At 49.4% G+C, this 25191-nt stretch overlaps 1 protein-coding gene across 1 annotated transcript in view; it reads right to left on the reverse strand.

Moving 5' to 3' along the window:
• Positions 1-25191, reverse strand: part of LOC144140885 (tachykinin-like peptides receptor 86C) — a 691763-nt gene that overhangs the window by 25568 nt on the left and 641004 nt on the right. The window contains exon 3 of the mRNA XM_077672409.1: positions 14780-14930. Within this exon, the coding sequence (XP_077528535.1) occupies positions 14780-14930 (151 nt within the window). The remainder of the gene's footprint in view (positions 1-14779; positions 14931-25191) is intronic.

Below are 25191 nucleotides of genomic sequence, written 5' to 3' on the forward strand. Positions count from 1 at the left end.
CGCTGGGTGGGATCTGAACCCACGACCTCCAGGATACGCGTCAGGTGCAAAGACCACTACGCTACCGGCGGGGATAGTTTCCCCTACTTTTTCCGGGGTATTTGTGTTAAGGTATTTTTGTTTCCTGTCCTTGGGAGTGGTACACAGCGGTAGTTCGAGTGGCGCTGGCTACCATGCTATCGCAATTCGTCCGCCTAGGCTGCAAACAGCGCTGGTCTCAGAAGTCTTCCTCAGCGGGACCTGTGCATACAAAAATTTATTATTTTTCCTTCTCACCCACTTGACGCTGAATCTGCTGGCCATGGTGCTCCCATCACAGGGCCGGTCCAGCGTATTTACGTGAAAGAGTACCGTGTGAATTGCGTGCCCCTATGCCGGTGTAAACCATGCCGGAGGCTTCTAACCGTTATCTACCATTTAAAGTCAACCAAACTATTAAACCAGCATGCAACATTACAAATCAATGGAATGTACAACGCAACGGTTCTTCCGAAAGAATCCAGCATTTTAATCTATTAGAACAAGTGCGCGATATCGGAGGCTGTTCTTTGATTAGCGCCACGGGCTACAGAAATTTTTTACAGGCGTTTCTCATGCGAAACTATGGCCACCTCTGCTGGTTTTTAACAAGCGTTACTAGTCTAGCATTTCATGCTTGCGGTGCGCTTACCAGCCGTACAGTCGAGCGTTGAGCCATGACCAAACGCAGTGTCAGGAAGTGACCATATCGCACGACAGGGCATTTCAACGGCAGCCAAATCGGTGATTTGCCAAGGTGATATGTGGAAGTTCTATTTTCAGGACTTACTCCATCGAGCGGTACAAACAGCTTGACGTAGAAAGTGTTTGGCGGTGCTTTGTAGGTCAGAACGCTTCGTGTTGGTCAGAAAGTTTAGCAGGTTACCCTGGTGTCATCTCTTAGCCACCGAAGGCTGGCCTGCGCTGCTGCGCGGACAATTATGGTATCGGGGAACGCGTTAAGCCCTGCGCGCAAACGGGCTCCTAAAGAGAAACGGACGCACTGTGAATAAGGAAAGAGATGTTGCAGCAGCTTCGCAAGTCGCGGTACAACGAGCAAGCAATAGTTTTCCGATGCGCAGGCCCACCCGCTTTCCCGCAGGAGTCAGTGAGAGGAAAACCCACTGCGAAACCTACCGGGATTACTCCATGAAATAGTTCAATGCACCCAGTTTTAGGCGGCAATTTACAATGGTGTTTCTGCCTTGCGCTTAGGTTAACACGAATTACAAGTTTATATAACATGAATACACGTTTTCACCTCTTTCTGGTATAGGAGGTCACGGCCACTCCATACCTGCAGTTTGCTTTAATACGTATCTTCGCAAGCAATTCTTATGTGGGAGACAGGTGGCCGAGTTTACAGTGATGGTAACGTAAAAGCGGACACGACATGATGGGACTATTTGAAAATTTAGCCGATTTTTACATAAGACATTACGGCTGAAGCCAGCTCCACGTGGAAGTTCCCTTAATATGCTCGCTGGATGACCCTCTCTTTCAGGGCAACAGTCTATCTACAACTGGCAATTACCAACGCGCAAGTTTTGCCACTATAATTGGCAGACTGACGAGGGCGACAGCGGATCTTAGCGGCCAAGTCTGATGCATCCCGGACAATTGGAGGACGGCATAAATACAATTCAATCACGACTTCACCAATACAACCGCATCCACATTCCACCATTGAACACAATCTAGAAAAAAAATTATGACATAATTGCTTATGACGCGATCAAATGCTGCTTCCATGCCAAATGTAAAGTCACTGATGTCATGTTGCCGTACACCCATTAAAATGGAGCACTCGTATTGAAATAATTAAATCACAGGTAAAAGAACCGAAATGCTCGAAAAGTATCACTGCGAATTTGTCCCCACTTTATTCATGGGAATCACGAACTGAATCCACCTTCTCAGATGCTATACGCACCCTTGATTTCCCCAAAGAACCTTGAAATCCGGGCATGTCGGCATTGAAATATCTACCCCATGCATTTATATTCAGAAAAAGCTTGAGTACGCGTGACGAATTTGGTATCCTTGAAACTCACATCTCTCCAACGAAAACTATCCCTCCTGTTTTAAAAACTACCGTATGCGATCAGTGCTTTCACTGAAAAAATTCTCAACTTTGCGGCAGTCGCCTCTCACGCCATCACCGGTAACTCATGTCTGCGGCACACATTTAACTACCCGTTACCGTGCAGACATGACTTATTTCAGTGTAACGAACGCCTGACGTCGAAGAAAACGTGTGCATCACTTCATCGAGAAGTGTTGGTGATATGTCTAGCGCCTGTCTAACATTGACATTTATTAATCAGGCCACCCCGCGACCCATCTTAGACCCGTCACCTCGACGCTACGGACGTCTTTGTTGCTTCTGGTTTGCTGTTTAACAAACACATGACTTCGAAGAAAACGTGTGCATCACGTCATCAAGAAGTGTTGCTGATATGCCTAGTGCATCCCTAACATTGAGAATTATAAACCAGGCCGCCGTGCGACCCATTTTGAACATGTCACCTCACCGCTAAAGATGTCTTTGTTCCTTCTGCTACGCAGTGTAACGAACGCCGGACGTAGAAGAAAACGTTTCCATCATTTCATCCAGAAGTGTTCGTGATATGCCTAGCGCCTTCATAATGTTGACAACTAGGAACCAGGCCACCCCGTGGCCTCGCTGCTACGGACGTCTTTGTTCCTCCTGCTAGGCTGTGTAACGAACGCCTGACGTCAAAGAAAACGCGTGCATCAAGTCAACGATAAATGTTTGAAATATGCCTAGCGCCTGCCAAACATTGACAATTATAAACCAGGGCGCCACGCGACCAATCTTAGACCCGTCATCCTGCCGCTACAGACGTCTTTGTTCCTTCTGATATACTGTGTTACGAACGCCTGATGTCGAATAAAACGTGTGCATGACGTCATCGAGAAAACTTGGTGATATGCCTAGTACCTGACTTACATTGACAATTATAAACCACGCCGCCACGCGACAATTCTTGGACCCGTCACCTCGCCACTACGGACGTCTTTGTTTCTTCTGCTATGCAGTGTAAGGAACGCCTGACGTAGAACAAAACGTGTGCACCAGGTCATCCAGAAGTGGTGGTAATATGCCTAGCGCGGCCTAACATTCACAATTATGAAACGCCCCGTCGCGCAACCCGTCTTTGCCCGTCACCTCGCCGCTATGGACGTCCTTGTCCGTTCTGCAATGCAGTATGAGGAACGCCTGATGTCGAAGAAAACCTGTGCATCACGTCATCGAGAAGTGCTGGTGATAGGCCTAGCGCCTGCCTAATACTGAAAATTATGATGCAGGCCGCCGCATGAGCTATCTTAGACCCGCTACGTCACCGCTACTGACGTCTTTGTTCCTTCTTGTATCCCAGTTTAACGAAGGCCTGACGTCGGCGAAAACGTGTGCATCATGTCAGAGAGAAGTGTTGGTAATATGCCTAGTGCCGGGTTACATTGACCATTAAAGACCAGGGCGCCGCTCGACCCATCTTGGACCTGCGACTTCGCCGTTACGGACGTCTTTGTTCCTTCTGCTAGGCCGGAAGTTTAAGAAAACATGTGCTTTAGGTCATCAAAAAGTGTTGGAAATATGCCTACCGCCTGCTAACATTGACAATTAGAAACCAGGGTGCCGCGCGACCCTTCTTGGATCCCTCACCTCGCCGCAACGGACGTCTTGTTCCTTGTGCTATACAGTGTAAGGAACGCTGACGTAGAAGAAAACGTGTGCATCAGGTCATCCAAAAGTGGTTGTGATATGCCTACCGCCTTCCTAACATTGAGAATTATGAACCACGCCGCCGCGCGACGCATCCTTGACCCGGAACCTCACCGCTAAAGATGTCTTTGGTCCTTCTGCTAAGCAGTTTAACGAACGCCTGACGTCGAAGAAAACGTGTGCACCACGTCCTCGAGAAGTGTTGGTGATATGTCTAGCGCCTGCATAACTTTGACAATTATGAACCAGTTTACCGCGCGACCCATCTTTGACTCATCCCCTCGCCACTACGTATCTCTTTGTTCCTTCTGCTATACAGTGTACCGAACGCCTGACGTCGAATAAAACGCGTGCATCCCGTCATCGAGAAGTGTTGGAGATTTGCATAGGGCCTTCCTAAGATTGACAAATATGAATCACGACGCCCTGCGACCCAACCTAGACCCGTAAACTTGCCGTTACGAACGTGTTTGTTCTTTTTCCTAGGATGTGTAACGAACGCCGGACGTCGAAGAAAACGTGTGCATCACCCCATCGAGGAGTGTTGGAAATATGTCTAGCGCCTGCCTAATATTGAGAATTAAAAACCAGGGCGCCGCGCGACCCATCTTTGACCAGCCGCATGGCCGCTAAGGACGTCTTTGTTCCTTCTACTATGCTGTGTAACGAACGTCTGATGTCGAAGAAAACGTGTGCCTCACGACATCGAGAAGTGTTTGTGATATGCCTAGCGCCTGCATAACATTGACAATTATGAACCCGGCCGGCGCGCGACCCATATTGGATCCGTCACCTCGCTGCTACGGACGTCTGTGTTCTTTCGGCCATGCAGTGTAACGAACGGCTAACGTCGAAGAAAACGTGTGGCTCACTACACCGAGAAGTGTTGGTGATAAGCCTACGCCTGCCTAACATGACAATTATGAACCAAGCAGGCGCGTGACCCATTTTGGATCCGTCACCGCACCGCTACGGACGTCTTGTTCTTTCTGCTATGCAGTGTAACTAACGCCTGACGTCGAAGAAAACGTGTGCCTCACGACATCGAGAAGTGTTGGTGATATGCCTAGCGCCTCCCTTATATTGACAATTATGAACCAGGTCGGGGCGCGACCCATTTTGGATCCGTCACAGCGCCGATACGGACGGCTTTGTTCCTTGTGCTATGCAGTGTAAGGAACGCCTGACGTAGAAGAAAACGTGTGCATCAGGTCATGTAAAATGGTGGTGATATGCCTACCGGCTTCCGTATATTGAGAATTATGAACCACGCCGCCGCGCGACGCATCCTTGACCCGGAATATCACCGCTAAAGATGTCTTTGGTCCTTCTGCTAAGCAGTGTAACGAACGCCTGACGTCGAAGAAAACGTGTGCATCACGTCCTCGAGAAGTGTTGGTGATATGTCTAGCGCTTCATAACGTTGACAATTATGAACCAGGATACCGCGCGACCCATCTTTGACTCATCCCCTCGCCACTACGTATCTCTTTGTTCCCTCTGCTATGCAGTGTACCGAACGCCTGACGTCGAATAAAACGCGTGCATCACGTCATCGAGAAGTGTTGGTGATTTGCATAGGGCCTTCCTCACATTGACAAATATGAATCACGACGCCCAGCGACCCAACCTAGATCCGTCACCTTGCCGTTACGGACGTGTTTGTTCTTTTTCCTAGGCTGTGTAACGAACGCCGGTAGTCGAAGAAAACGTGTGCATCACCTCATCAAGGAATGTTGGAAATATGCCTAACGCCTGCCTAATATTGAGAATTAAAAACCAGGGCACCGCGCGACCCATGTTTGAACAGCCGCATGGCCGCTAAAAACGTTTTTGTTCTTTCGGCTATGCTGTGTAACGAACGCCTCATGTCGAAGAAAACGTGTGCACCACGTCATCGAGAAGTGTTGGTGATATGCCTAGTGGAGACCTAACATTGACAATTATGAACCACGCCACCGGGCGACAAATCTTTGACCCGTCACCTCGCCGCTACGGATATCTTGTTCCTTGTGCTATGCAGTGTAAGGAACGCCTGACGTAGAAGAGAACGTGTTCATCAGGTCATCCAGAAGTTGTGGTGATATGCCGAGCGCCTTCCTGACATTGACAATTATAAACCAGGGCGCTGCGGGACACATCTTTTACCCTGTCACCTCGCAGCTATGGACGTTTTTGTTCCTTCTGCTATGCAGTGTAACAAACCCCGGACGTAGAAGAAAACGTGTGCCTCACGGCATCGAGAAGTGTTGGTGATATGCCTAGCGCCTGCCTAACATTGACAATTATGAACCAGGCCGGCGCGCGACCCATTTTGGATCCGTCCCCGCACCGCTACGGACGTCTTTGTTCTTTCTACTATGCAGTGTAACTAACGCCTGACGTCGAAGAAAACGTGTGCCTCACGACATCGAGAAGTGTTGGTGATATGCCTAGCGCGTGCCTTATATTGACAATTATCAACGAGGTCGGCGCGCGACCCATTTTGGATCCGTCACCTTGGCGCTACGTACATCTTTGTTCCTTCTGCTATGCCGTGTGAGGAACGCCTGACGTAGAAGAAAACGCGTGCCTCACGGCATCGAGAATTGTTGGTGATATGCCTAGCGCCTGCCTAACATTGACAATTACGAACCAGGCCGGCGGGCGACCCATCTTGGTTCCGTCACCTCGCCACTACTTACGTCTGTGTTCCGTCTGCTATGCAGTGTGAGGAACGCCTGACGTAGAAGAAAACGCGTGCATGAGGTTATCGAGAAGTGTTTGTGATATGGATAGCGCCTGCCTAAATTTGACAATTATGAACCAAGGCGCCGCGCGACCCATCTTCGGCCCAACACCTCACCGCTATGGACGTATCTGTTCGTTCTGCTTTGCAGTGTGAGGAACGCCTCAAGTGAAAGAAACATGTGCATAGGATCATCCAGAAGCAAGGACATAGCCAGGGGGGGGGGGATGGGCAGTTCAAACCCCCCGCCCCCCCGAAATATTTTTCTGGGTCAATTTTTTTAGAGCGTTTGTACAAAATAGCTCTCTCGTCTCCATTTACTCCTTTCTCAAACAAAAAGCACCGACAATTTCCTCTCAGTAGCATTATGGGGGCCCGCCGTCTTGTAAAAAACTCTCTTGTGAGGGAGGCCAGACAGCGGACCGGTGACAATGAAAAGGGACGTTTATTCTTTGCTATATCTTAACGAACGAGTCCCCAGACCTTTCGTCGTCCGGACGAGCGTTTCGTAGACAGCCGTTCTCTACGACTCCCCGTTTCTCTCTCCTCCGGAGGTCTCGAGTCACGCGCACCGCCACGGCCACACAGTTCCGAGAAGCGGCGTTCGGTCTCCGCTGAAGCCGCGACCCGCCGTCCCCTGATTTCGTGTTCCTAATTCAGCGACTGTACCCAAAGCGGGCGGTCTAAATCACTTGTCTCAGTTCGGCCTTGGCTCCCCTCCCAATGTTCGGCCTTGACTCCCCTCCCAGTGCTCTTCGAAACTTCGAGCACTTAACTGGCATCTTGGTCCCCCCCCCCCTTCCCTTTCGTTTCAACCTTGTTCGCTGTCCTGGCCATTGTGGGGCTACATTTAAACTTACTGTTGTGAGTTTGAAACCCCTGATACGTACCAGACACCGCCGGCACCACTCGGACGCTCGGGGATGAACCCAAAAGAGGCTCCAGTGCAGAGAATCGGCGCTGCTGTCGCATAGCAAACTTTCGCCTCTCCTTCCTAGACGGACTTTCACGAAACCTATTAGTTCGTTCGTAGCCCTTGCGATGCAGTGACACCATTAAAAGGCACGGTTCGAATTCCAAGCAACCAAGCCTTGCGTGCTACTTCACAAAAAAGGCTCGAGTTACTACGGACGAGCATGTTCACGGACCAAACAACCACGTGGACTCACAACCAGGAGGCTCTGCTTCTGCGACAAGCCTTCGGTTCGGCACAGAAATTCGCACAAGCGACGTTCTTCGTCCCAGGATCTAGTCAACTCGAGCGGAATGCACCACGCTTCGGGACAACGTGCTTCAGCAGCCAGCAATACTGCACCGGCAACGCGGAACACAGGCGTGGACACGAGTGAGGTGGGTGGCGTAGCCTTCGCATGTTCACAACCACGCGCAACGCGGATGTGAAGACTCTTGACTTGGGACATTACGTCACAAAGATTGTGGTCGACCCCACCTTAAAAGAAAAACGGCCCATCTCCCCGCGAGGGGGACTCGAGTAAATGCGTCGCATAGGGGTGGGTGTATTGCGTTAGCGTTTAGTGTTTGGGGAGTTGGTGGTAGTGAATGCGTTGTATCAGCAGCTTCTTGACGTAGTTTGAATGAGTCAAGGGCATAAGGCGCGTTCGTAGCATTCCATTCTGGGTCGGCTTTGTGGCGCAGTGGGTAGAGCACCATGTAACTTGTGTTCCGCCCGCAGGGTCGTGGGATCGAAACCAGGCGCCGGTAAGTATTATTTTTTTATATAGTGTAGGGGGAGGGGTGCGGACCTGTTGTTGAGAGCGAGGAGGGTAGCGTGATGCGGGAGAGGAGGAGTGGGGGAGAGGGCGCACCTGGAACGGCTGTTGCGGATGCCGAGGCACGCCGACAACGCCGGGTGACATCGTGAGTTAAACAAATGCTCTGCATTTAAAACTCCTGCGAAGCTCTGGAATCCTTCGGATAACTACAATTTTTCACCCACAACAACTCGAAACCTGCGCTTCCAACTTCATTGGGTGACTAGCTACCCGTGGCTTGTTTATTCAGAGTTTTTGGGAGGAGCACTCTGTAAATATTGCGTACTCTTCGCCAAAGAATGTGCTGGAAAGGGGGAACATCAGCGCTTGGGTTGCGTCGTGACGAAAGCATTCACGAACTACAAGAAAGCATTAGACGCCTTCAAATGTAAAGCAGTCAGCAGCTACCATGTGAAGTCCGCATCGCAGTCGGAGGGTTTTCTGGCAGTTCACTCAGGACTTCAGTCTGAGATAATAAGTCAATTGGACACCGCAGTGAAAAAGCAAGCCGAGGAGAACCGGAAAAATGTGGTGCCGATCATTGAAACCGTAATGTTTTGCGGACGTCCGGAAGTCGCACTTCGCGGAACGGATGACTGCGGTCCTATCGATTTGGCGGAAGGCTTTCCCATCAAGAACGATGGGAATTTTCGCGCACTTCTTAGAATGAGGGCCGCATGTGGAGATGCTCCCTTAAAGAAGCATACTGAAACGTCTCCCGGTAATGCCATGTACACAAGCCAACAAATTCAAAACGAAATAATTGCGTTGTGTGGCAAAATCATCCAGAGCAAAATTGTGAACCGAGTCAACGCTTCTTGTCGTTTTTCAATCCTCGCTGACGAAGCGACAGATATTTCCTGCACTGCGCATCTATCTTTTTGTGTCCGATACGTCGACAACCACACGACAGAGCATTATGTACTTCGAGAAGATTTTCTTGATCTTGTTCCTGTGTATGACCTCACCGGCAAGGCCCTGGCACACAGCATTTTGAGCACTCTACGGAGGCACGACCTTAATTTAGGTTGACTTTGTGGGCAGGGCTACCATGGCGCGGCTTCCATGAGTGGGCACCTAAACGGTGTTCAAGCTGTCATTCGAGGGACATTTCCAAACGCCTTGTACGTGCATTGCGGCGCTCACTCCTTAAACCCATCATTGCTTCATTCGTGCCAGCTGGCTAGCGTTCGAAACTGCTTAGGGACTCTTTCTTCCGTGTGTGCATTCGTCAAACCAGGGCGCCGCGCGACCCATCTTAGACCCGTCACCTCGCCGCTACGGTCGTCTTTGTTCCTTCTGCTATGCTGTTTAACGAACCTCTAACGTCGAGGAAAAAGTGTGGAACACGTCATCGAGAAGTTTCGGTGATGTGCCAAGTGCCTGCCCAACATTGACAATCATGAACCAGGCCACCGCTCGACCCTTCTTGGACCCGTCACCTACAGAGGTATTTGTAGCGTCCTACGCCGCTACAGACGTCTTTGTTCCTTGTGCTATGCAGTGTAAGGAACGCCTGACGTCGAAGCAAACGTGTGCATCCCGTCATCTAGAAGTGTTGGTGATAGGTGAAGTGCGTGCCTAACGTTGACAATTATAAATCAGGCCGGCCTGGTGCCCATCTTGGACCCGTCACCTCGCCGCTACGGACGTCTTTTTTCCTTCTGGTATGCTGGGTAACGAACTGCTGACTTAGATTAAAACGTGTGCGTCACGTCATCGAGAAGTGTTGGAAATATGCCTAGCGCTTGCCCAACCAGCGCGCCGCGCGACCCATCTTAGACCCGTCACCCCGCCGCTTCGGACGTCTTCCTTCCGCTATGCAGTGTAAGGAACGCCTCACGTCAAAGAAAATGTGTGCATCAGGTCATCCAGAAGTGTTTGTGATATGCTAGCACCTGACTAACATTGGCAATTATGAACCACGGCGCCACGCGACGCATCTTTGACCCGTCACGCACCGATACGGACGTCTTAGTTCCTTCTGCTATGCACTGTAACGAACGCCTGACCTCGAAGCAAACGTGTGCATCACGTCATCGAGAAGTGTTGGTGATATGTAAAGTCCCTTCGTAACATTGACAATTATGAATCAGGCTGCCCTGCTGCCCATCTTGTGCCCGTAACTTCGTCGCTAAGGACGTCGCTAAGGAACGGCTGACCTGGAAGAAAACGTGTGCACAAGGTCACCCAGAAGTGGTGGTGATATGCATAGCGCCTCCCTAACATAGTTATGAACCACGCCACCGCGCGACGCATCTTTGACCCGTCAACTCGCCGCTAAGGACGTATTTGTTGCTTCTGCTAAGCAGTGTAACGAACGCCTGACGTCGATAAAAACGTGTGCATCACGTCATCGAGAACTGTTAGAGATATGTCTAGCGCCTGCCTAACAATGACAATTATTAACCAGGGCGCTGCGCGAGAGTTCTTGGACCCGTCACCTCGCCGCTACGGACGTCTTATGCTTTGTGCTATGCAGTGTAAGGAACGCCTGACGTAGATGAAAACGTTTGCATCAGGTTATCCATAAGTGGTGCTGATATGCCTAGCGCCTGCCTAACATTGCTAATTATGAACCACGCCGCCGCGCGACCCATCCTTGTCCCGGAACCTCACAGCAAAAGATGTCTTTGTTCCTTCTGCTATGCAGTGTAAAGAACCCCTTACGTCGAAGAAACCTTATCCATCAAGTCACTCAGGAGTCTTGGTCATATGCCTAGTGCCTGCGTAACATTGACAATTATGAACCAGGTCTCCGCGCGACCCTTCTTGGAGCCGTCACCTCACCGCTACGGATGTGTTTGTTCCTTCTGCTATGCAGTGTAAAGAACGGCTGACGTAGAAGTGAACATGTTCATCAGGTCATCCAGAAGTGGTGATATGCCTAGCACCAGCCTAAGATTGCCAATTATGAAACAAGCCGCCACGCGACGCATCTTTGGCCCGTCACCTCACCGATACGAACGGGTTAGTTCCTTCTGCTGTGCAGTGTAACGAACGCCTGACCTCGAAAAAACGTGTGCATCACGTCATAAGGAAGTGTTGGTGATGTGCCTAGGGCCTTCCTAACATTGACAATTATGAATCAGGCCACCCCGCGACCCACCTCGCCATTACGGATGTCTTTGTTCCTTCTGCTAGGCTGTGTAATGAACGCCGGACGTCGAAAAATACGTGTGAACCACCTGATTGAGAAGTTTTAGAAATATGCCTAGCGCCTGCCTAACATTGACAATTATAAATCCGGGCGCCGCAATACCCATCTTTGACCAGCCACTTTGCCGCTACGGATGTCTTTGATCCTTCTGCTATGCTGAGTAACCAACGCCTGACGTCGAAGAAAACGTGTGCATCACGTCATGGAGAACGGTTGGTAATATGCCTAGCGGCAGCCCAACATTGACAATGATGAACCACGCCGCCGCGCGACGCATCTTTGACCCATCACATCGCCGCTGTGGACGTCTTTGTTCCTTCTGCTATGCAGTGTAAGGAACACCTGACGACGAAGAAAACGTGTCCATCAGGTTATCGAGAAGTGTTTGTGATATCCCTAGCGCCTGCCTAACATTGACAATTATGAACTAGGCTATCCCACAACCCATCTTTGACCCGTCACCTCGCTGCTACGGACGTCTTTGTTCCTTCTCCTTCTTAGACCGGTCGAAGGTAGGGATAATGTGCTTGGTCGAGACTACTTTGTCATCCCTCCTCATAGTTATGCGCCTCACAGGTGTTACGCCCTGATTTCTCAGGCCCTCCAGGAGGTCAGTATCTGTCTCATTCATGAAGTCTAAATCAGAAATGACAGCTCTAGTACAGGCTCCAGTGGGGTGTCACCCTGACTTCAATGTTACCGATGCGAGTTTGTTCAGGGAGGATCTTGGCGTTCTGTTGGTTGTGTATTTCAACCAAGATTTCTCCAGTCCTTTGTTTTTTTGGCCTTATAGTTGTCACCAAAGTGCCCTCCAGAAATTTTGATATTACGAACACGGACTGTGATGCAAGAGGCTTTTCTTGTTCAGTGAATTTCAGCACCAAAAAACCGGGGTAGTTATCGGGCCTTGGAAAACTGAAGGCTGGGAGTGGCAGAAGTGAACCTTCGGTCAGGCCCCTTTTCAGGGCCCGATCTTGTTTGGGCGGGGGGTTTACGATTTACCATATGGCATGTAAAACAAGCAGGAGGAGGGGTACTTTCTTCGTCAGCCTTACCCTGATAGCTGAAGATGTCCCGGAGCTCCCTGCGTGGTAAACAAACAGGGAGCCCGTTCGTCGGAGCTTGACCTGGGCTCCGACGGCCACCGTTTGAGGTTTCTACCCTTAAAAGGTTTCACCTTAAAAACACATCACCACGGTAGGTTACAGCTAACATTGGGGGCTCGAGGTCCGCGGTGTCGCCAATACCGTCACCAAGATTACTCCAGGTGCCCGTGCAGTGGGTAATCTCGATTGCCTGAGGCTGTTCCTACGGGGAACACTGTTTCATGCTTCCCAAAACCTCTGCTTGTTAGTAAAAAAAGCAGCATTGCCACAATCGGTAATTTGGAATGCCATATGATCAAGACCTTTTTCCCTCCTATCTCTTTCCAGCGCCATGGGCGGGTTCTGAAAATATATTAGACAAAATTAGCTAAACGCGGCTCACTTCTTTTTTTTGCGTTTGGGTTGAGAGGACAAGAAGAAATGGAAGGCTCGCTTACGTATTTTATATGCCATGTTAAAGGAGCCATGAAGAGAAAATAAAAGTTTTGTTTATTTGAAAGATTGCCTCGTTAGAACCATACTGACACCACTTTTAACACGAACTTCGCTCAAATAAGCTACACAATTAGTAAAAAAGGGAATGGCCATGCGACCCACCAGCTCGTTTCCCGCAACAGAACCTATGATTTCACACGAGAATGCTCTGCGATTGGCGGTGGCTGGCAAAAGCAAACGCAAGTTAGGCAGGGCTTACCAGTTTGCATAGTGAGCTATATGCCCGTTTAAACATACTGCACATTCCTTTTATGAAACTAAGAACGGTGGAGTAAACGGTTGAAGTTCCGAATAAACACTCAAGCGTGTACGCCAATGCGTACGAAACTACCGCCAGCCGAACTCGACATCTCGCCGTCGCCACCGTCGCGCAGACGAATTTTCGGGTTCGAGGCTCTTCGGGGCCAACGAACCGTCCCAGCACGCACACCCGCGACCTTGGTTGGTATCGTAATCCCTTCACAGGAGGTTGGCCGTAATATCGCCAACCAGCAAAGGTAAAAATAGAAACGAGGGGAGTATAGAACAGCAAGCAGCGACGAGATAGTGACAGTCGTCGCAGTTTCGGAATGGTGTTGGCTTGCTGCTATTGTTAGGAGCTCGTTCCCAGTTTACAACCACTGAAAACTTCAGTTGGTTCGAGTACTTTACAATGAAATTTCGTTGCTACGTTTTGAAATGCCCATGTAGTACGGGCAAATCGTCGAGGGAGTGCGACATCCCCGCCGGTGAGGAGATCTCCTTTCATGTGCTGCCCAACGACGAACCTTGGCGAAGCAAGTGGCTGCGTTTTGCGAACTTTGCAAACGGAGGAGAAAGAGAGCTAAAGGAAGTACGAGTGGGCTCGCTTCATTTCCGAGGAAGTGATTACTGCAGGGACCCTTACGTTATCTCACTCCTGGAACATGCTGGCGCTCGTCGCTGACTTCGTCAAATCGCCGTCAAAGCGCTCTGACCTTGGTGGAACAAAATGCCGTACACACGGCGCATTGACGCTCGTATCTTTGTGGTCAAAGCAGAGAGCTCGCGCGAACGGCTTTCCATGCACAACACCGGCCAACTGGCATAAGCGATACTGCTACTGAAATTGAACTTTTATTAACCGTAATAAAAATACGGCACATACGTACCAGTCTGCATTCGTCCGTCACGACGGGGCTGACGAGGCAGCGGTGCAGACGGCTGGGCGTTCGTCTGTTGTGGCTATCGCGGAATGGTCGCTTTCCGGTCCATCCGCGTATCCCACAACTCCTGCCGCTCGTGCACGTAGAAGCACTCAGTGTTCAAATGATGTGAGGTTGTTAAATGCAAGCCCGAGTTTCTCGGCGAGAGTTTTGTTCTCCGGATGAGGTTATTCCATGACTAGGGCTGCGGGTGCACTAGGTTTTACTAGTATTTTTAAAATGGCCGCCGTCTCGGTTTGATTCCCGCGTGTGGGTGCTATATGGAGTCGACATACTAAGTATCTGTTTCATGGACCGGCTCGTATGACGCCATTGTTCACGTCACGAAATGTGCAATTTAGCGGCAGATTTAAAATTTTGGCTTAAATTGCCTTATTTCTCACTGAATAAAGCATCATTTGCTTCCGGGAAAGCGCTTAGGGTACTATGAAACACCTAATCTTTCGAATAACACAAACTTTTGTTTTCTCTTCATGGCTCCTTTAAAGCTGTCTCATTGTGATTCTGTGAATGTGGCAAACACCTAGTACTTCGTTCTTTTTCAAACCTTGATGATGTCGCTTACCTTTTGTTTGTTCCGCAGGGCATTGTGCTGGTGCTGGGTGAACTCTCCGATGCAGCCAGAGCCCCACAGCTCCCGGCTCATGCGGGTGTATGTCACCGCCATTGTAGACACAGGGACGACGTACGTCAGCACGAGAAACACCACGTTGTAACTGCCAGGCCAAGAAAAGAAACAAGATATACCATATTAGGATGGTGTTACTGAAGACCGACGTGCAAGGGGCACAAATGCTGAAGCTTGCCACTGAAATGTAACGAGTTTACATGAGCATGAAGCACACACGAAGAAAAAAATCACGGAACCTTGCACTAACGTTCAAGACTCGAAGGGCGAAGCTGTTGTAGGCGAACATTGCCGGAGACATATTTAAGTTTCAGTAGTATTCTTTATTTGCATAGATGCAATGCTAGTAATCGTCGTCACGTGCATTGAAGAAATCTTCGTCTCCTTCGTGCCGAGTGGCGGATGAAAAGTCATCCTAAGCACTGTAGGCTTCCACCAGCTCAACTGCGAAGCTTGCATTAAGTAGAGCAATGCTTGAACCATAGCGAAGCTGCAGCATTTCTTTATACGTGTGCACTGAAGGGCACATCACCACGCATTGGTAAAAGTTTGAAATCCCTATTAAAAAATACTGTTCAAAATCAAACGGGTTTGTACCGGACCTGTCTCATGGCCGTACACGTTAAACAGGTTCAAACCATACCCGTTCAAGAATTATACAGGATCAAACAGGCCCTGTCTGTCGATCATTATTGTCTAACCCGGCTCTGTATGACGATCATACAGGCCTAACGGGGCCCTGTTTGGCCCCGTATACATGCAAACCAGACCTGTTTGACTGCGAACGCATCTGGTTCGGCGGCCATACGGGGGTTAGAGCAGAGCCGTCTGAGCTCATACAGGGCCGCTATTGGGCGCTTTCGTGCTATGTCGCACTGAACTGGGGATAAACACAACTGCAGGTGGCGCTTGATTCTGAAACTGTAGGGCAGCTAAAGAGACAGGAGATTACGAGCACTGGCTTGAATCAAAGCAGGCAATGATATACTACCTCTAAACAGGCTTCCAATGCGTAAGTGTTGCAATTAAAAAGAGAAGACTGACTAACTTATTACTAAAAGTGAATGACACATCAAAAATCTAACGCAAGTGTACGCAATGCCGATTTGATTTTTGGTGTAAATAGCATTTCAAAGCCGATATCTTATTTACCCCAATAAAGACAAAAACATAAACGAATATTTTCCCTAATTAGTTCACATTATTCAAACTAAAACATTGGATCTTTACGCGAAATGTTCAGTGGAAGATATAAATATTTCATACCAATAAAGTACAAGAAAAATTGAAACATTTCACCTGTTTAATGCAAGAAAATGTAACAAAAACTTTAGATTAGTCATACAAAAGATACTTTTTGTCATGAATTTACCTAGGTAAGATGCATCACTTTTTAATAAAATTATGTCCACACACCTATATCAAAACATTCCCTAAGTCAGCTGGTCCAAAGCTTCATTTAGAGGATTAAGGTGCTCAGTTTACCACGAAGAAAAGTGTCCATTGTGCTAATAAACTATTGCAAGAATAGTAAGTAGTCGTGAGAACCAGCAGAAGCTACAACGCCAATTAAGGCCACAATTAAAAGTGAAATGGAGTGCAATGCGTGGGAGACGGATCCAAAATTTTTGAAAGGGAAAGGCGGAGGTGGATCCCGAAGCCCATCGTGTTAATGAAGTTCTCCGAGAACGCTTGGTTGAAGCAGAGTCTCAGGTGTTAATGCCGTCGCATCAGAACCCAGCAGAAACGCCTGGGAGCCCTCCCACTGCCCTTGGCCTGGGATTTAGATCCGATGGCCCTACCTACATGGTCGCAGTCGGCGATTCCAACGGAACAGAAAGAGAGTGGTCGCAACACAAATGTTTGAGACATTTGTGTTGCGATGCCACACCAATCCGTCCCAGTCGATCAAGCGGCGTACCTGAGAGGCTATTGTGCTCATCGCAACTAAGTGACAACGACTCTACAGCTCCACTGGTCATCCACACTCTCAGGGTGGAATAGTCATGACGTTTTAATTGCTAAAAAATGTTGCGGAGAACGAGCGTGATAGTGGAAGACCCGACGTTGCGCAACATAGGGCAATCCTACGGACGTCGTTATGGGCTGGTGTTAAAGTGACGTCCAGTGGAACTGTGGACAAAGCGCGAAAAAACAGACCGAAGGTTTTGAGTATAAAAAAGTTTACTTTACAATTTAGCGATGATTTATTACTGTGGAATTTGAATGTATATTGCCAATATTTGTTATAAATGGTTAGTAGTTTGCCTCTTGCGGTTGCTGCAGCATCGTCTCGCCGTCCTGGGGCTCCCTGTCTCTTTTTTCCCGCACTGCAAGTTGCAACGCCCGGACAGCAGTTTGTGCTCTTCAAACTTTAAGGTACGTATCAATTTCTACGGAGTAATTTTTTGATTCTGTCCCGGAGGGATCGACCTGCCGCTTTTGCCTTTTGGTTATGCAATGTTGGCTAGACTACGCATGTAATCGTTGCTTCTTGCTTCGATCACTTGAGCACGGCAGCGTTGCCAGCGTGAGCGGTTCTCCTTCGACGTTATTTTACTCGCAGAGTAAGTAACGTGTTGCTTTGTGTGCACAGCGTGATACTTTGCTCTAGAATGTACCGAAGGGGAAGGTATACAATGAAAGGCAAGCATATTGCATTGCCTCATTTCGGAGTAGCCTGAAGCGAGCAACTAAATAAAGTGTATGATACTATTCATTTTAAGTGTGGCCATTTTTAAGTTAGGGGTGCATAGGTTGTGAGAATGCAAGGTGTTTTAGTACATGTTTGCTTCTTTCTTTACGATGACCAAAGAGTACCGGAACCAAATATGACCATAACTTAAACGATCTTGAGGTCAGCAAGCGGCCTTTCGGTTGCGGTCTAATCGTCTCATATTGGCAGCCGTCTTGTATGGGCCTAGAGTTAATATTACCAACTTGTATCAGAGCAGTGTGCTTGATGTTTACCCAACGGGTAAACTGCATCCGCTCACTGACTAGTCAGGGTCACTAATAGTGACTCTGGCTGGTCAGTGAGCGGAAGCGGTTTGGCAAGAAGTGTAAAGCTAATTCAGACTGCTCCCTTGCGGAACGACATCATCGAGCAGTGCCGTTCTGCATTTGAGCAGTCTGGCTGGCCGGGACTTCTCATGGTCTGAAGCTTACATGCAGTTATGTTGGTTTCAAAGCCATATGATGGGTGTAAAAATAAGTCTGTGTTCCTTGAGTAGAAAAGTATCTTGTTCAAGAAAGATATGCTTGCTACAAAATTGCGAGAAACACGCACGTGCTCTTTAGTATGCGTGTGCCGGGGTGCCCTTTGTTTATTTAACGCTAATTTGTCAGACACACAAGGCAGGAACTGGGTTATTCAGTTTAATGCATTGCTGAGGTACTCGTCAATGAATCTATCCTGTGCGTGTGGCTCCAGTCAGTACTTGTTAATAAGCGACGGAATGAAGCTGAAACGCAATGCTCCTGATTTCTCCAACTCATTTTATTCCTCATGCAAGACCTTTGTGTCTGCCATAATGCAAGAGACCTTGTGCTAGTTGTGGGTCTGATGATGCGAGCACTAAGGTCATTGCGACAACCTATTTGTCACAAGCAGTGGCAGCACACATATAAGTTTTATGCACTGGCTACTCAACTGCATGCCGGCAGTACCTGCACGGAGGCGCGAACTACATTTGTACGGTTCTATATTTATTTATTTATTTTTTTATTTATTTATTTATTTACTTTCAAGGTCAATAGGCATTACAGAGGGGAGTAGTTAGGGAGAAACAGTAAAAATAACAAGAGAACGCAAGAGCAAAACCAGAACTACAACAGTTATAAAGTGAGCACGTTTCTGGTCATACAATATTAGCAATTCCGTTTTTGAAAAAGTTGCAGTCTGGAATGGTTGCTGTCGGGTTTGGAAGGCCATTCCATTCGTTCGACGTACGTGGCCCGAAGGGCTGTGAAAAGAAAGTGAGTTCTGCAGGAAGGAATGCCGACTTTGAAGGAGTGATCCAAACGTTGTGAAATGTCAAGCCGACGTATTATGAATTCATCATGTATAAGCGGGAATAGACAATAAGCGGGAAAAGACACAAGCGGGAAACTTTACGGCGTGATGCAAGGGATGGTTGACTAAGGTCTGCTTTCATGGATGATACGATTGGGGTGCGATTGTAATTACATGTAATGAAACGAGCCGAGTTATTCTGAGCCTTTTCTAGCGACTGTATTAAATTGACGTGAAGTAATTCCATATTGAGGCTGATTATTCTAGTTTTGTGCGTATTAGTGCTTTGTATAGGAGTAATTTTAGAGTGGAAGGGGCTTTTGAAAACTTACGGCGTAGGTACCCGAGCATGCGGTTGGCACATAGGTGACATGAACGTTCAGGTTAGGTTAGTTGGGATGTGCACACCAAGGTATTTATAAGAGGGTACATTTTCTAACGGGTTATTACCTAGGTAGTACACAGGTGGGGTGCTAGGCGACCTAGTTACTACACGAGTTTGCGCTTACTGGGGTTTAATTGTGCGGATAGCACAACCACGGCTCGAGTGAAGAAAATTTCTCCACTGAGGGCTGCGGCGATCTTTTGTGTGGTGGTGGCGTGAGACAACGCGCTGCTTTTACCGTGCCACCGAGCCCTGATGCATGTTTTTGAAGAGTATGACAGATGGTGAGGCCCTCTCGCATGTTGTCCGCATGACCGTCTTATACAAACGGTGTGGGTGGAAACTATCAGAAGGTGAAAAAATTAGGTGCGCTATCAATGACATAGATTTCATCTGTGGCGACAAAATCTCCATCGGTGATTTCCAAATATTTCTTGATTTTTTTGTAGACAAAGGGGGAATTATAGGCTGAAAAAATCACGGATAGCGCTTGAACTACTTCGAAAACCGCACAAAGACGAGTGACAAACAAGAGCGCTCTCTATAAATTGTCAGTCCATACATCGTCTCTGCGCTCCTTTTGAGTTAGTCGAACTGCGTACCCAACTAGCCCAGCGTCAAAGTTCAGTATGTTATCGCTCAACATGCTTCGTCATTAAAAAACAGTCGAAGAGGACAAAGGAATTGGATGGGCACAATATTGTCGCGTACAGAAAATGCGCGTGGGGGGTGTTGGTGAGCTTTACTAAAACGCCAATAGAAGAAGCAGCGGAGAAGAACGCTCTTGACTGCGAAGCACTCGAGTTGCCAGAACAAAACACTGATGATGATTGATTCCTGGTAGCACTCCTTCGTCGTCGTCGCCTTGGCTGGGTGTCACAAATTAAATGTTCATTCAGATGCTTACCTCCCGTCCTAAGGAAGCATCGTCCCGATGCTCAGGCGGAAAGGGGCGGAACTTCATTTGTGACCCGTCGCGTCCTTACGAAGAATAGTTTCATGCGGACTATTTGGACAACCTCGGGCCGACGACGACGGTGCATTGTGGAAACCCTGTCCACCGGAGTAACTGCGTCGCTAAGTTGCTGTAGTATTCTGTAGGGCCCGAAGTAGCGCTTCATGAGCTTCTCGCATAGCCCTCTTCGTCTGATAGGGCTCCATACCCACACGTTGTCACCAGGCTGGAAAGCGGCGTGCCTGCGGCGAGCATTGTAAGTAGTAGCATCATGCAGCTGTTGTTGCCTGATTCGATGTCTTGCGAGCTAACGCGCCTCTTCGCGCGCAGGGCGAACTCCTGCGCAGTCGTGTCGTCACCCCCATCGTTGTGAGGGAGCGTGGCATCTAACATTGTGCTGTCCTCCCGACCGTACACAAGAGCGAATAGCGTCATGCGCGTGGTTTCTTGCCTGGCGGTATTGTAGGCAAAAGTCACGTATGGTAGAACTTGGTCCCAACTCTTGTGTTGGTCGTCGACGTGCATGCTCAGCATGTCTGCAAGTGTGCTGTTTAACCTCTCTGTCAGTCCGTTTGTCTGCGAAGGGTAAGCTGTCGATTTTCGGTGGGAAGTACCTGTGAGGTTCATGACGGCGCGCACGAAATCTGCGTTGAATGCGGTATGCCTATCTGGAATCACAATTGCCGGCGCTGGATGGCGAAACAATGTTTTCGATGAAAAAGTGGGCCACGTCTAGTGCTGTGCAACACTGGAGGCCTTTCTTTTTGGCGTATCGGGTAAGATAGTCGGTGGCGACAAGTAGTTGCCGGCTTGAGACGTACGAAAGGGGCCCAAGAAGTCCATGCCGGTTTGTTGAAGCGGTGTTTCCGGTATTTGTACAGGTTCAGGTAAACCGGCTGGGCGTTCCGGCGGTGTTTTACGTCGCTCACAGTCACGGCAGGTACGGATGTATTGCTTCACTGTCGAAGGAAGTTTGGGCCAGTAGTAATTCGGGATTTAATTCGAGTAGTATAATTCGGGACATCGTACGTGCATAACCTAAGTGACCAGCGGTTGGGTCGTCGTGACAGGCCTGTAGTATTTATTGTCTAAGGCTCGCGGGAATACCGAGGAGAAAGTCTCTCCCATTCGGGGCGAAGTTTCACTTGTAGAGGCTGTTGTTTCTCAAAGAAAAATACTGCAGTCCACGTATGAACAGCTTTGGCTTGTGCGTAGTTCGCCCTTCCCGAAAATCTAAAAGTGGCTGCAACTTAACGTCTTCCCTTTGCGAATCGGAAAAACTTGTGGTGTCGATGGCACGAAGAAATGCCGCGTTGTCATCATCTTCCGGTACAGGGCATTCGACTGTAGCTCGAGACAGGCAGTCGGCGTCAGAATGTTCTTTCCCTGACCTAAAGACAACCGTCATATCAAATTCGTGACGTCGAATGCTCCAGCGGGCGAGGCGACCAGTACGGTTTTTCAACCTGGCAAACCAACAAAGGGAGTGGTGGTCGCTAACAACTCGAAATGGGTGACCGTAGAGGTAGGGCCGGAGTTTCAAGACCGCCCACACAACAGCCAGGCATTCCTTCTCTGCAGCTGAATAGTTAGACTCCGCGCGGGACAATGTTCGGCTTGCGTAAGCGACAACTCTTTCCGCGCCGTCTTGCCACTCAATCAGCACTGCCCCAAGGCCAACGTTGCTGGCGTCTGTATGAATTGTGGTGGCGGCATCTTCATCGAAATGGGCGAGCACAGGGTGGAACTTGTAAGCAACGCCGCAGGTTCTCGAAAGCAGCCTGCTGCTCAGTGGTTCAAACGAAGGCGGCGTCATTGCACGTGAAGCTTGTTAGTACAGTCGCGATGTCGGAAAAGCTTGGGATGAAGCGCCGGTAATAGGATCATAGGCCTAAAAATCACCGTACGGCCTTTTTGTCGGCAGGCGTCGCGAAGGTGGACACGGCGGATACTTTGTCAGGATCGGGCTTGATGCCGGCGTGGCTGAAACCGTGAACCAAGAAGCGTAGTTCTTGGTACCCGAAATGACACTTTTCCGGTTTAAACGTGAGACCAGCTGCTCTTACGGGCATAGTACACAGGATAGTCTTTTCAAGTGTTCTGAAAAGGTTGACGAGAACACGATAACGTCGTCAAGGTATACTAGACACGTATGTCACTTGAGACCGGAAAGAACAGTGTCCATCATTCGTTGGAATGTTGCCGGTGCCGAACACAAGCCGAAAGGGAGCACTTTATATTCATAAAGTCCGTCCGGCGTTATGAAGGCTGTTTTCTGGCGGTCGCGCTCGTCCACCTTGATCTGCCAGTACCCGCTCTTGAGATCCATCGACGAAAAGTAACGTACATGACGAAGCCTGTCGAGGGAGTCATCGATCCGGGGCAGCGGGTACCCGTCTTTCTTTGTCACTTGATTGATCTTTCTGTAATCAACGCAAAATCGTAATTTGCCATCCTTCTTTTTGACCAGAACGACGGGTGATGCCCACGGGCTTCGATAAGACTGGATAACATCATCGCGCAACATCTGCTCCAATTGGCTGCGAATTACATCCCGTTCCTTCGCAGAGACGCGATAGGGGTTTTGACGAAGTGGCCTCACATTATCATCAACAATGATGCAATGTTTTGTAAGCGGAGTTTGACGCACGCCAGATGTCTAAGAGAACACTCCTTGAAGGTCGTCAGCAGCGCGAGGAGTGCTTGTTGTTCACTTAGAGGCAAGCCGGAGTTGACATCGATGATGGCATAGGAGCTGGTTTCACCAGGTGCGGCGCCTTGTAACGCAAAGCATTCTTCAGCTATGTCTTAAAAATACGCAACTGTCGTGCCTTTGGCGACATGTTGGCGTTCTTTGCTGAAGTTAGTAAGCAGATATGCTGCACGGCCATCGGCTAAATGCAACACACCTCGAGCAACTTTGATGACATGACGGAACAAAAGTTCATCAATTCGCTCTGCTTTGCCGCCAACAGTGCTAAACATGTCACAGTGAACTGAAACTAGCATGCAGGACCGCGGTGGTATGTTCACGTCCTTGTCGATAACCCGCAACAGCGCTCGGCATGCTGCGAATTCTGGTAGGCGGTGGCTCGACGAGAATGTAATTAGGCGTTCGCCAACGTCGATCACACCGTTTTATTCCCTTAGAAAGTTCATCTCTAAATTAAGATCCTTGCAGCACTCCGCGAGGACCACGAAACTGCCGACAAAATCAGCGTCACCAATGGTGGTTCTGGCGGTGCACTTCCCTACTGGAGTCATTAAATGGTCTCCAGCAGATCAAATCTAAAGTCCAGACAACGGCATTTTCACTTTTTTTAACCGATCGGCGAGAGTCTGACTAGAGTAGATGGTCTGCATAGAGTAGTCTGCACCGGTGTCAATAAGAGAAACCACTTCACATCCATCTATACAATTTACGAGTTCGGCGTTTCCAGCTTCGCACGAAAGACATTTTGCGGTATTCTTTTCCGTCGGAGACGTCGAGGGGTTTTGAAGGTCTTGCGTAGGCAGGCTAGGAGTAACGCTTCCTCCAGAGGTTGCTGCTTTTAGTTTCCCCGCCTAGGGCTTGGGGATCTGCCTCGCAGTATCCCGCCGAAGTTCCGACGGTTAGGGAAGACGTCGTCCGCTTGGGACGATGAAGGTGGTCGACAGTTCGGCGAAAGGTCTCGTCTCGCAGCAAGGTATTCCTGGGTAGCAGGGGGTCTTTGCCCAAAGCAAGGGTGTGGAGCCGTGGGAGCGAATCCGGAAAGCCGAATTTCGCGGTACGGATAGCGGCGGTAGATGTGGCCTGCTTCATTTGGCCGGTTGTCATTCGTGCGGCCGGTTGTCATTTGTGCGGCAGACGTCGGACTTCCGTGCCTGTCGTCCAGCTGAAGTGTTCATTCGAGGCCGAGGATGCGGGCTGATGCGCACTCCCTGATGCCAGGAATCGGCCTGGGGCGCCCCTTGAGGCGCTGGAATTGTCGGTACAGGTGGGTGACGACGGACAACCGACACATAGCTTGGTTGGAGCTTCTGTGACTGGCTCTCCGGAATGGCCAACGCTTGCCGGATCTCCTGACGCACGATGTGGGCGACAGAAGCATGCGAAGGCTGCGAAGAGCCTATCCCTTGCAGCTGTAGTTGCTAACCAAACAATCGATCGCACGAGCTCACTCAGTGACCTGTCACTGTAGGCAGTCGCTTCAACAGTAGCGCTTGGAGAACCGCCGGTAACCCGGTCATACTACCGGCATCTGTCCCGCAGGGCACGCTCGATGGCTGCGGCCTCCTTAATGAAATGCTTCACTGTGCGAAGTGGATTTCGTACGAGGCCAGCGAACAGTTGTTCCTTCACGCCATGCATTAGATGCCGTAGTTTATTCGGCTCTGACATTTCACGGTCGGCTCTACGGAAGAGGCGTGGCATGTCCTCTGCAAACATCGCCACCGTCTCGTCCGGTTTTTGGATGCGAGACTCGTAAAGGCGCTGAGCGTGGTCACGGTGGTCGGTGCTGGCGAATGACTCCAGCAGCTTCTGGAAAAATTCCTCCCAAGTAGATAACCTCGCTTCGCGGTTCTCGAACCACGTCCTTGCACCATGTTCTAGCGAGTAATAGACCTCACGCAGCTTCTGACGAGCGTCCCACTGGCTGAACGATTCAACCCGCTAAAACTGCTCCAGCCAGTCCTCGATGTCCTCAAACACCTCACCGTGAAAAATGGCGGGCGTACATGGCTGTTTGCGAGTTACCTGGGAGGTAAGGTGTTGCGCCCCTACTTGGGGTGCTGGGGCTTGACGTCTAGGTGCAGTGAAGTCAAGGTAACCGCACTCTGGAGACAGTCCGCGTTGGCGACGACTAGCCCGATGGACAGGTGTGTGGACAGGGCGAGGGCGTTCCGGGCTGGCCGAAGGGGTCCTTTGCATGGGGTTGTCGTACCCAGCAACCTCCACCAGTGTCGCGTACAGAAAATGCGCGTTGGGGGTGGTGGTGAGCTTTATTAAAACG

Source organism: Haemaphysalis longicornis, unplaced genomic scaffold (genome assembly GCF_048455015.1).
Source record: "Haemaphysalis longicornis isolate Haplotype H1 unplaced genomic scaffold, Haemaphysalis longicornis Haplotype H1 scaffold_1, whole genome shotgun sequence".
NCBI lineage: Eukaryota > Metazoa > Arthropoda > Arachnida > Ixodida > Ixodidae > Haemaphysalis > Haemaphysalis longicornis.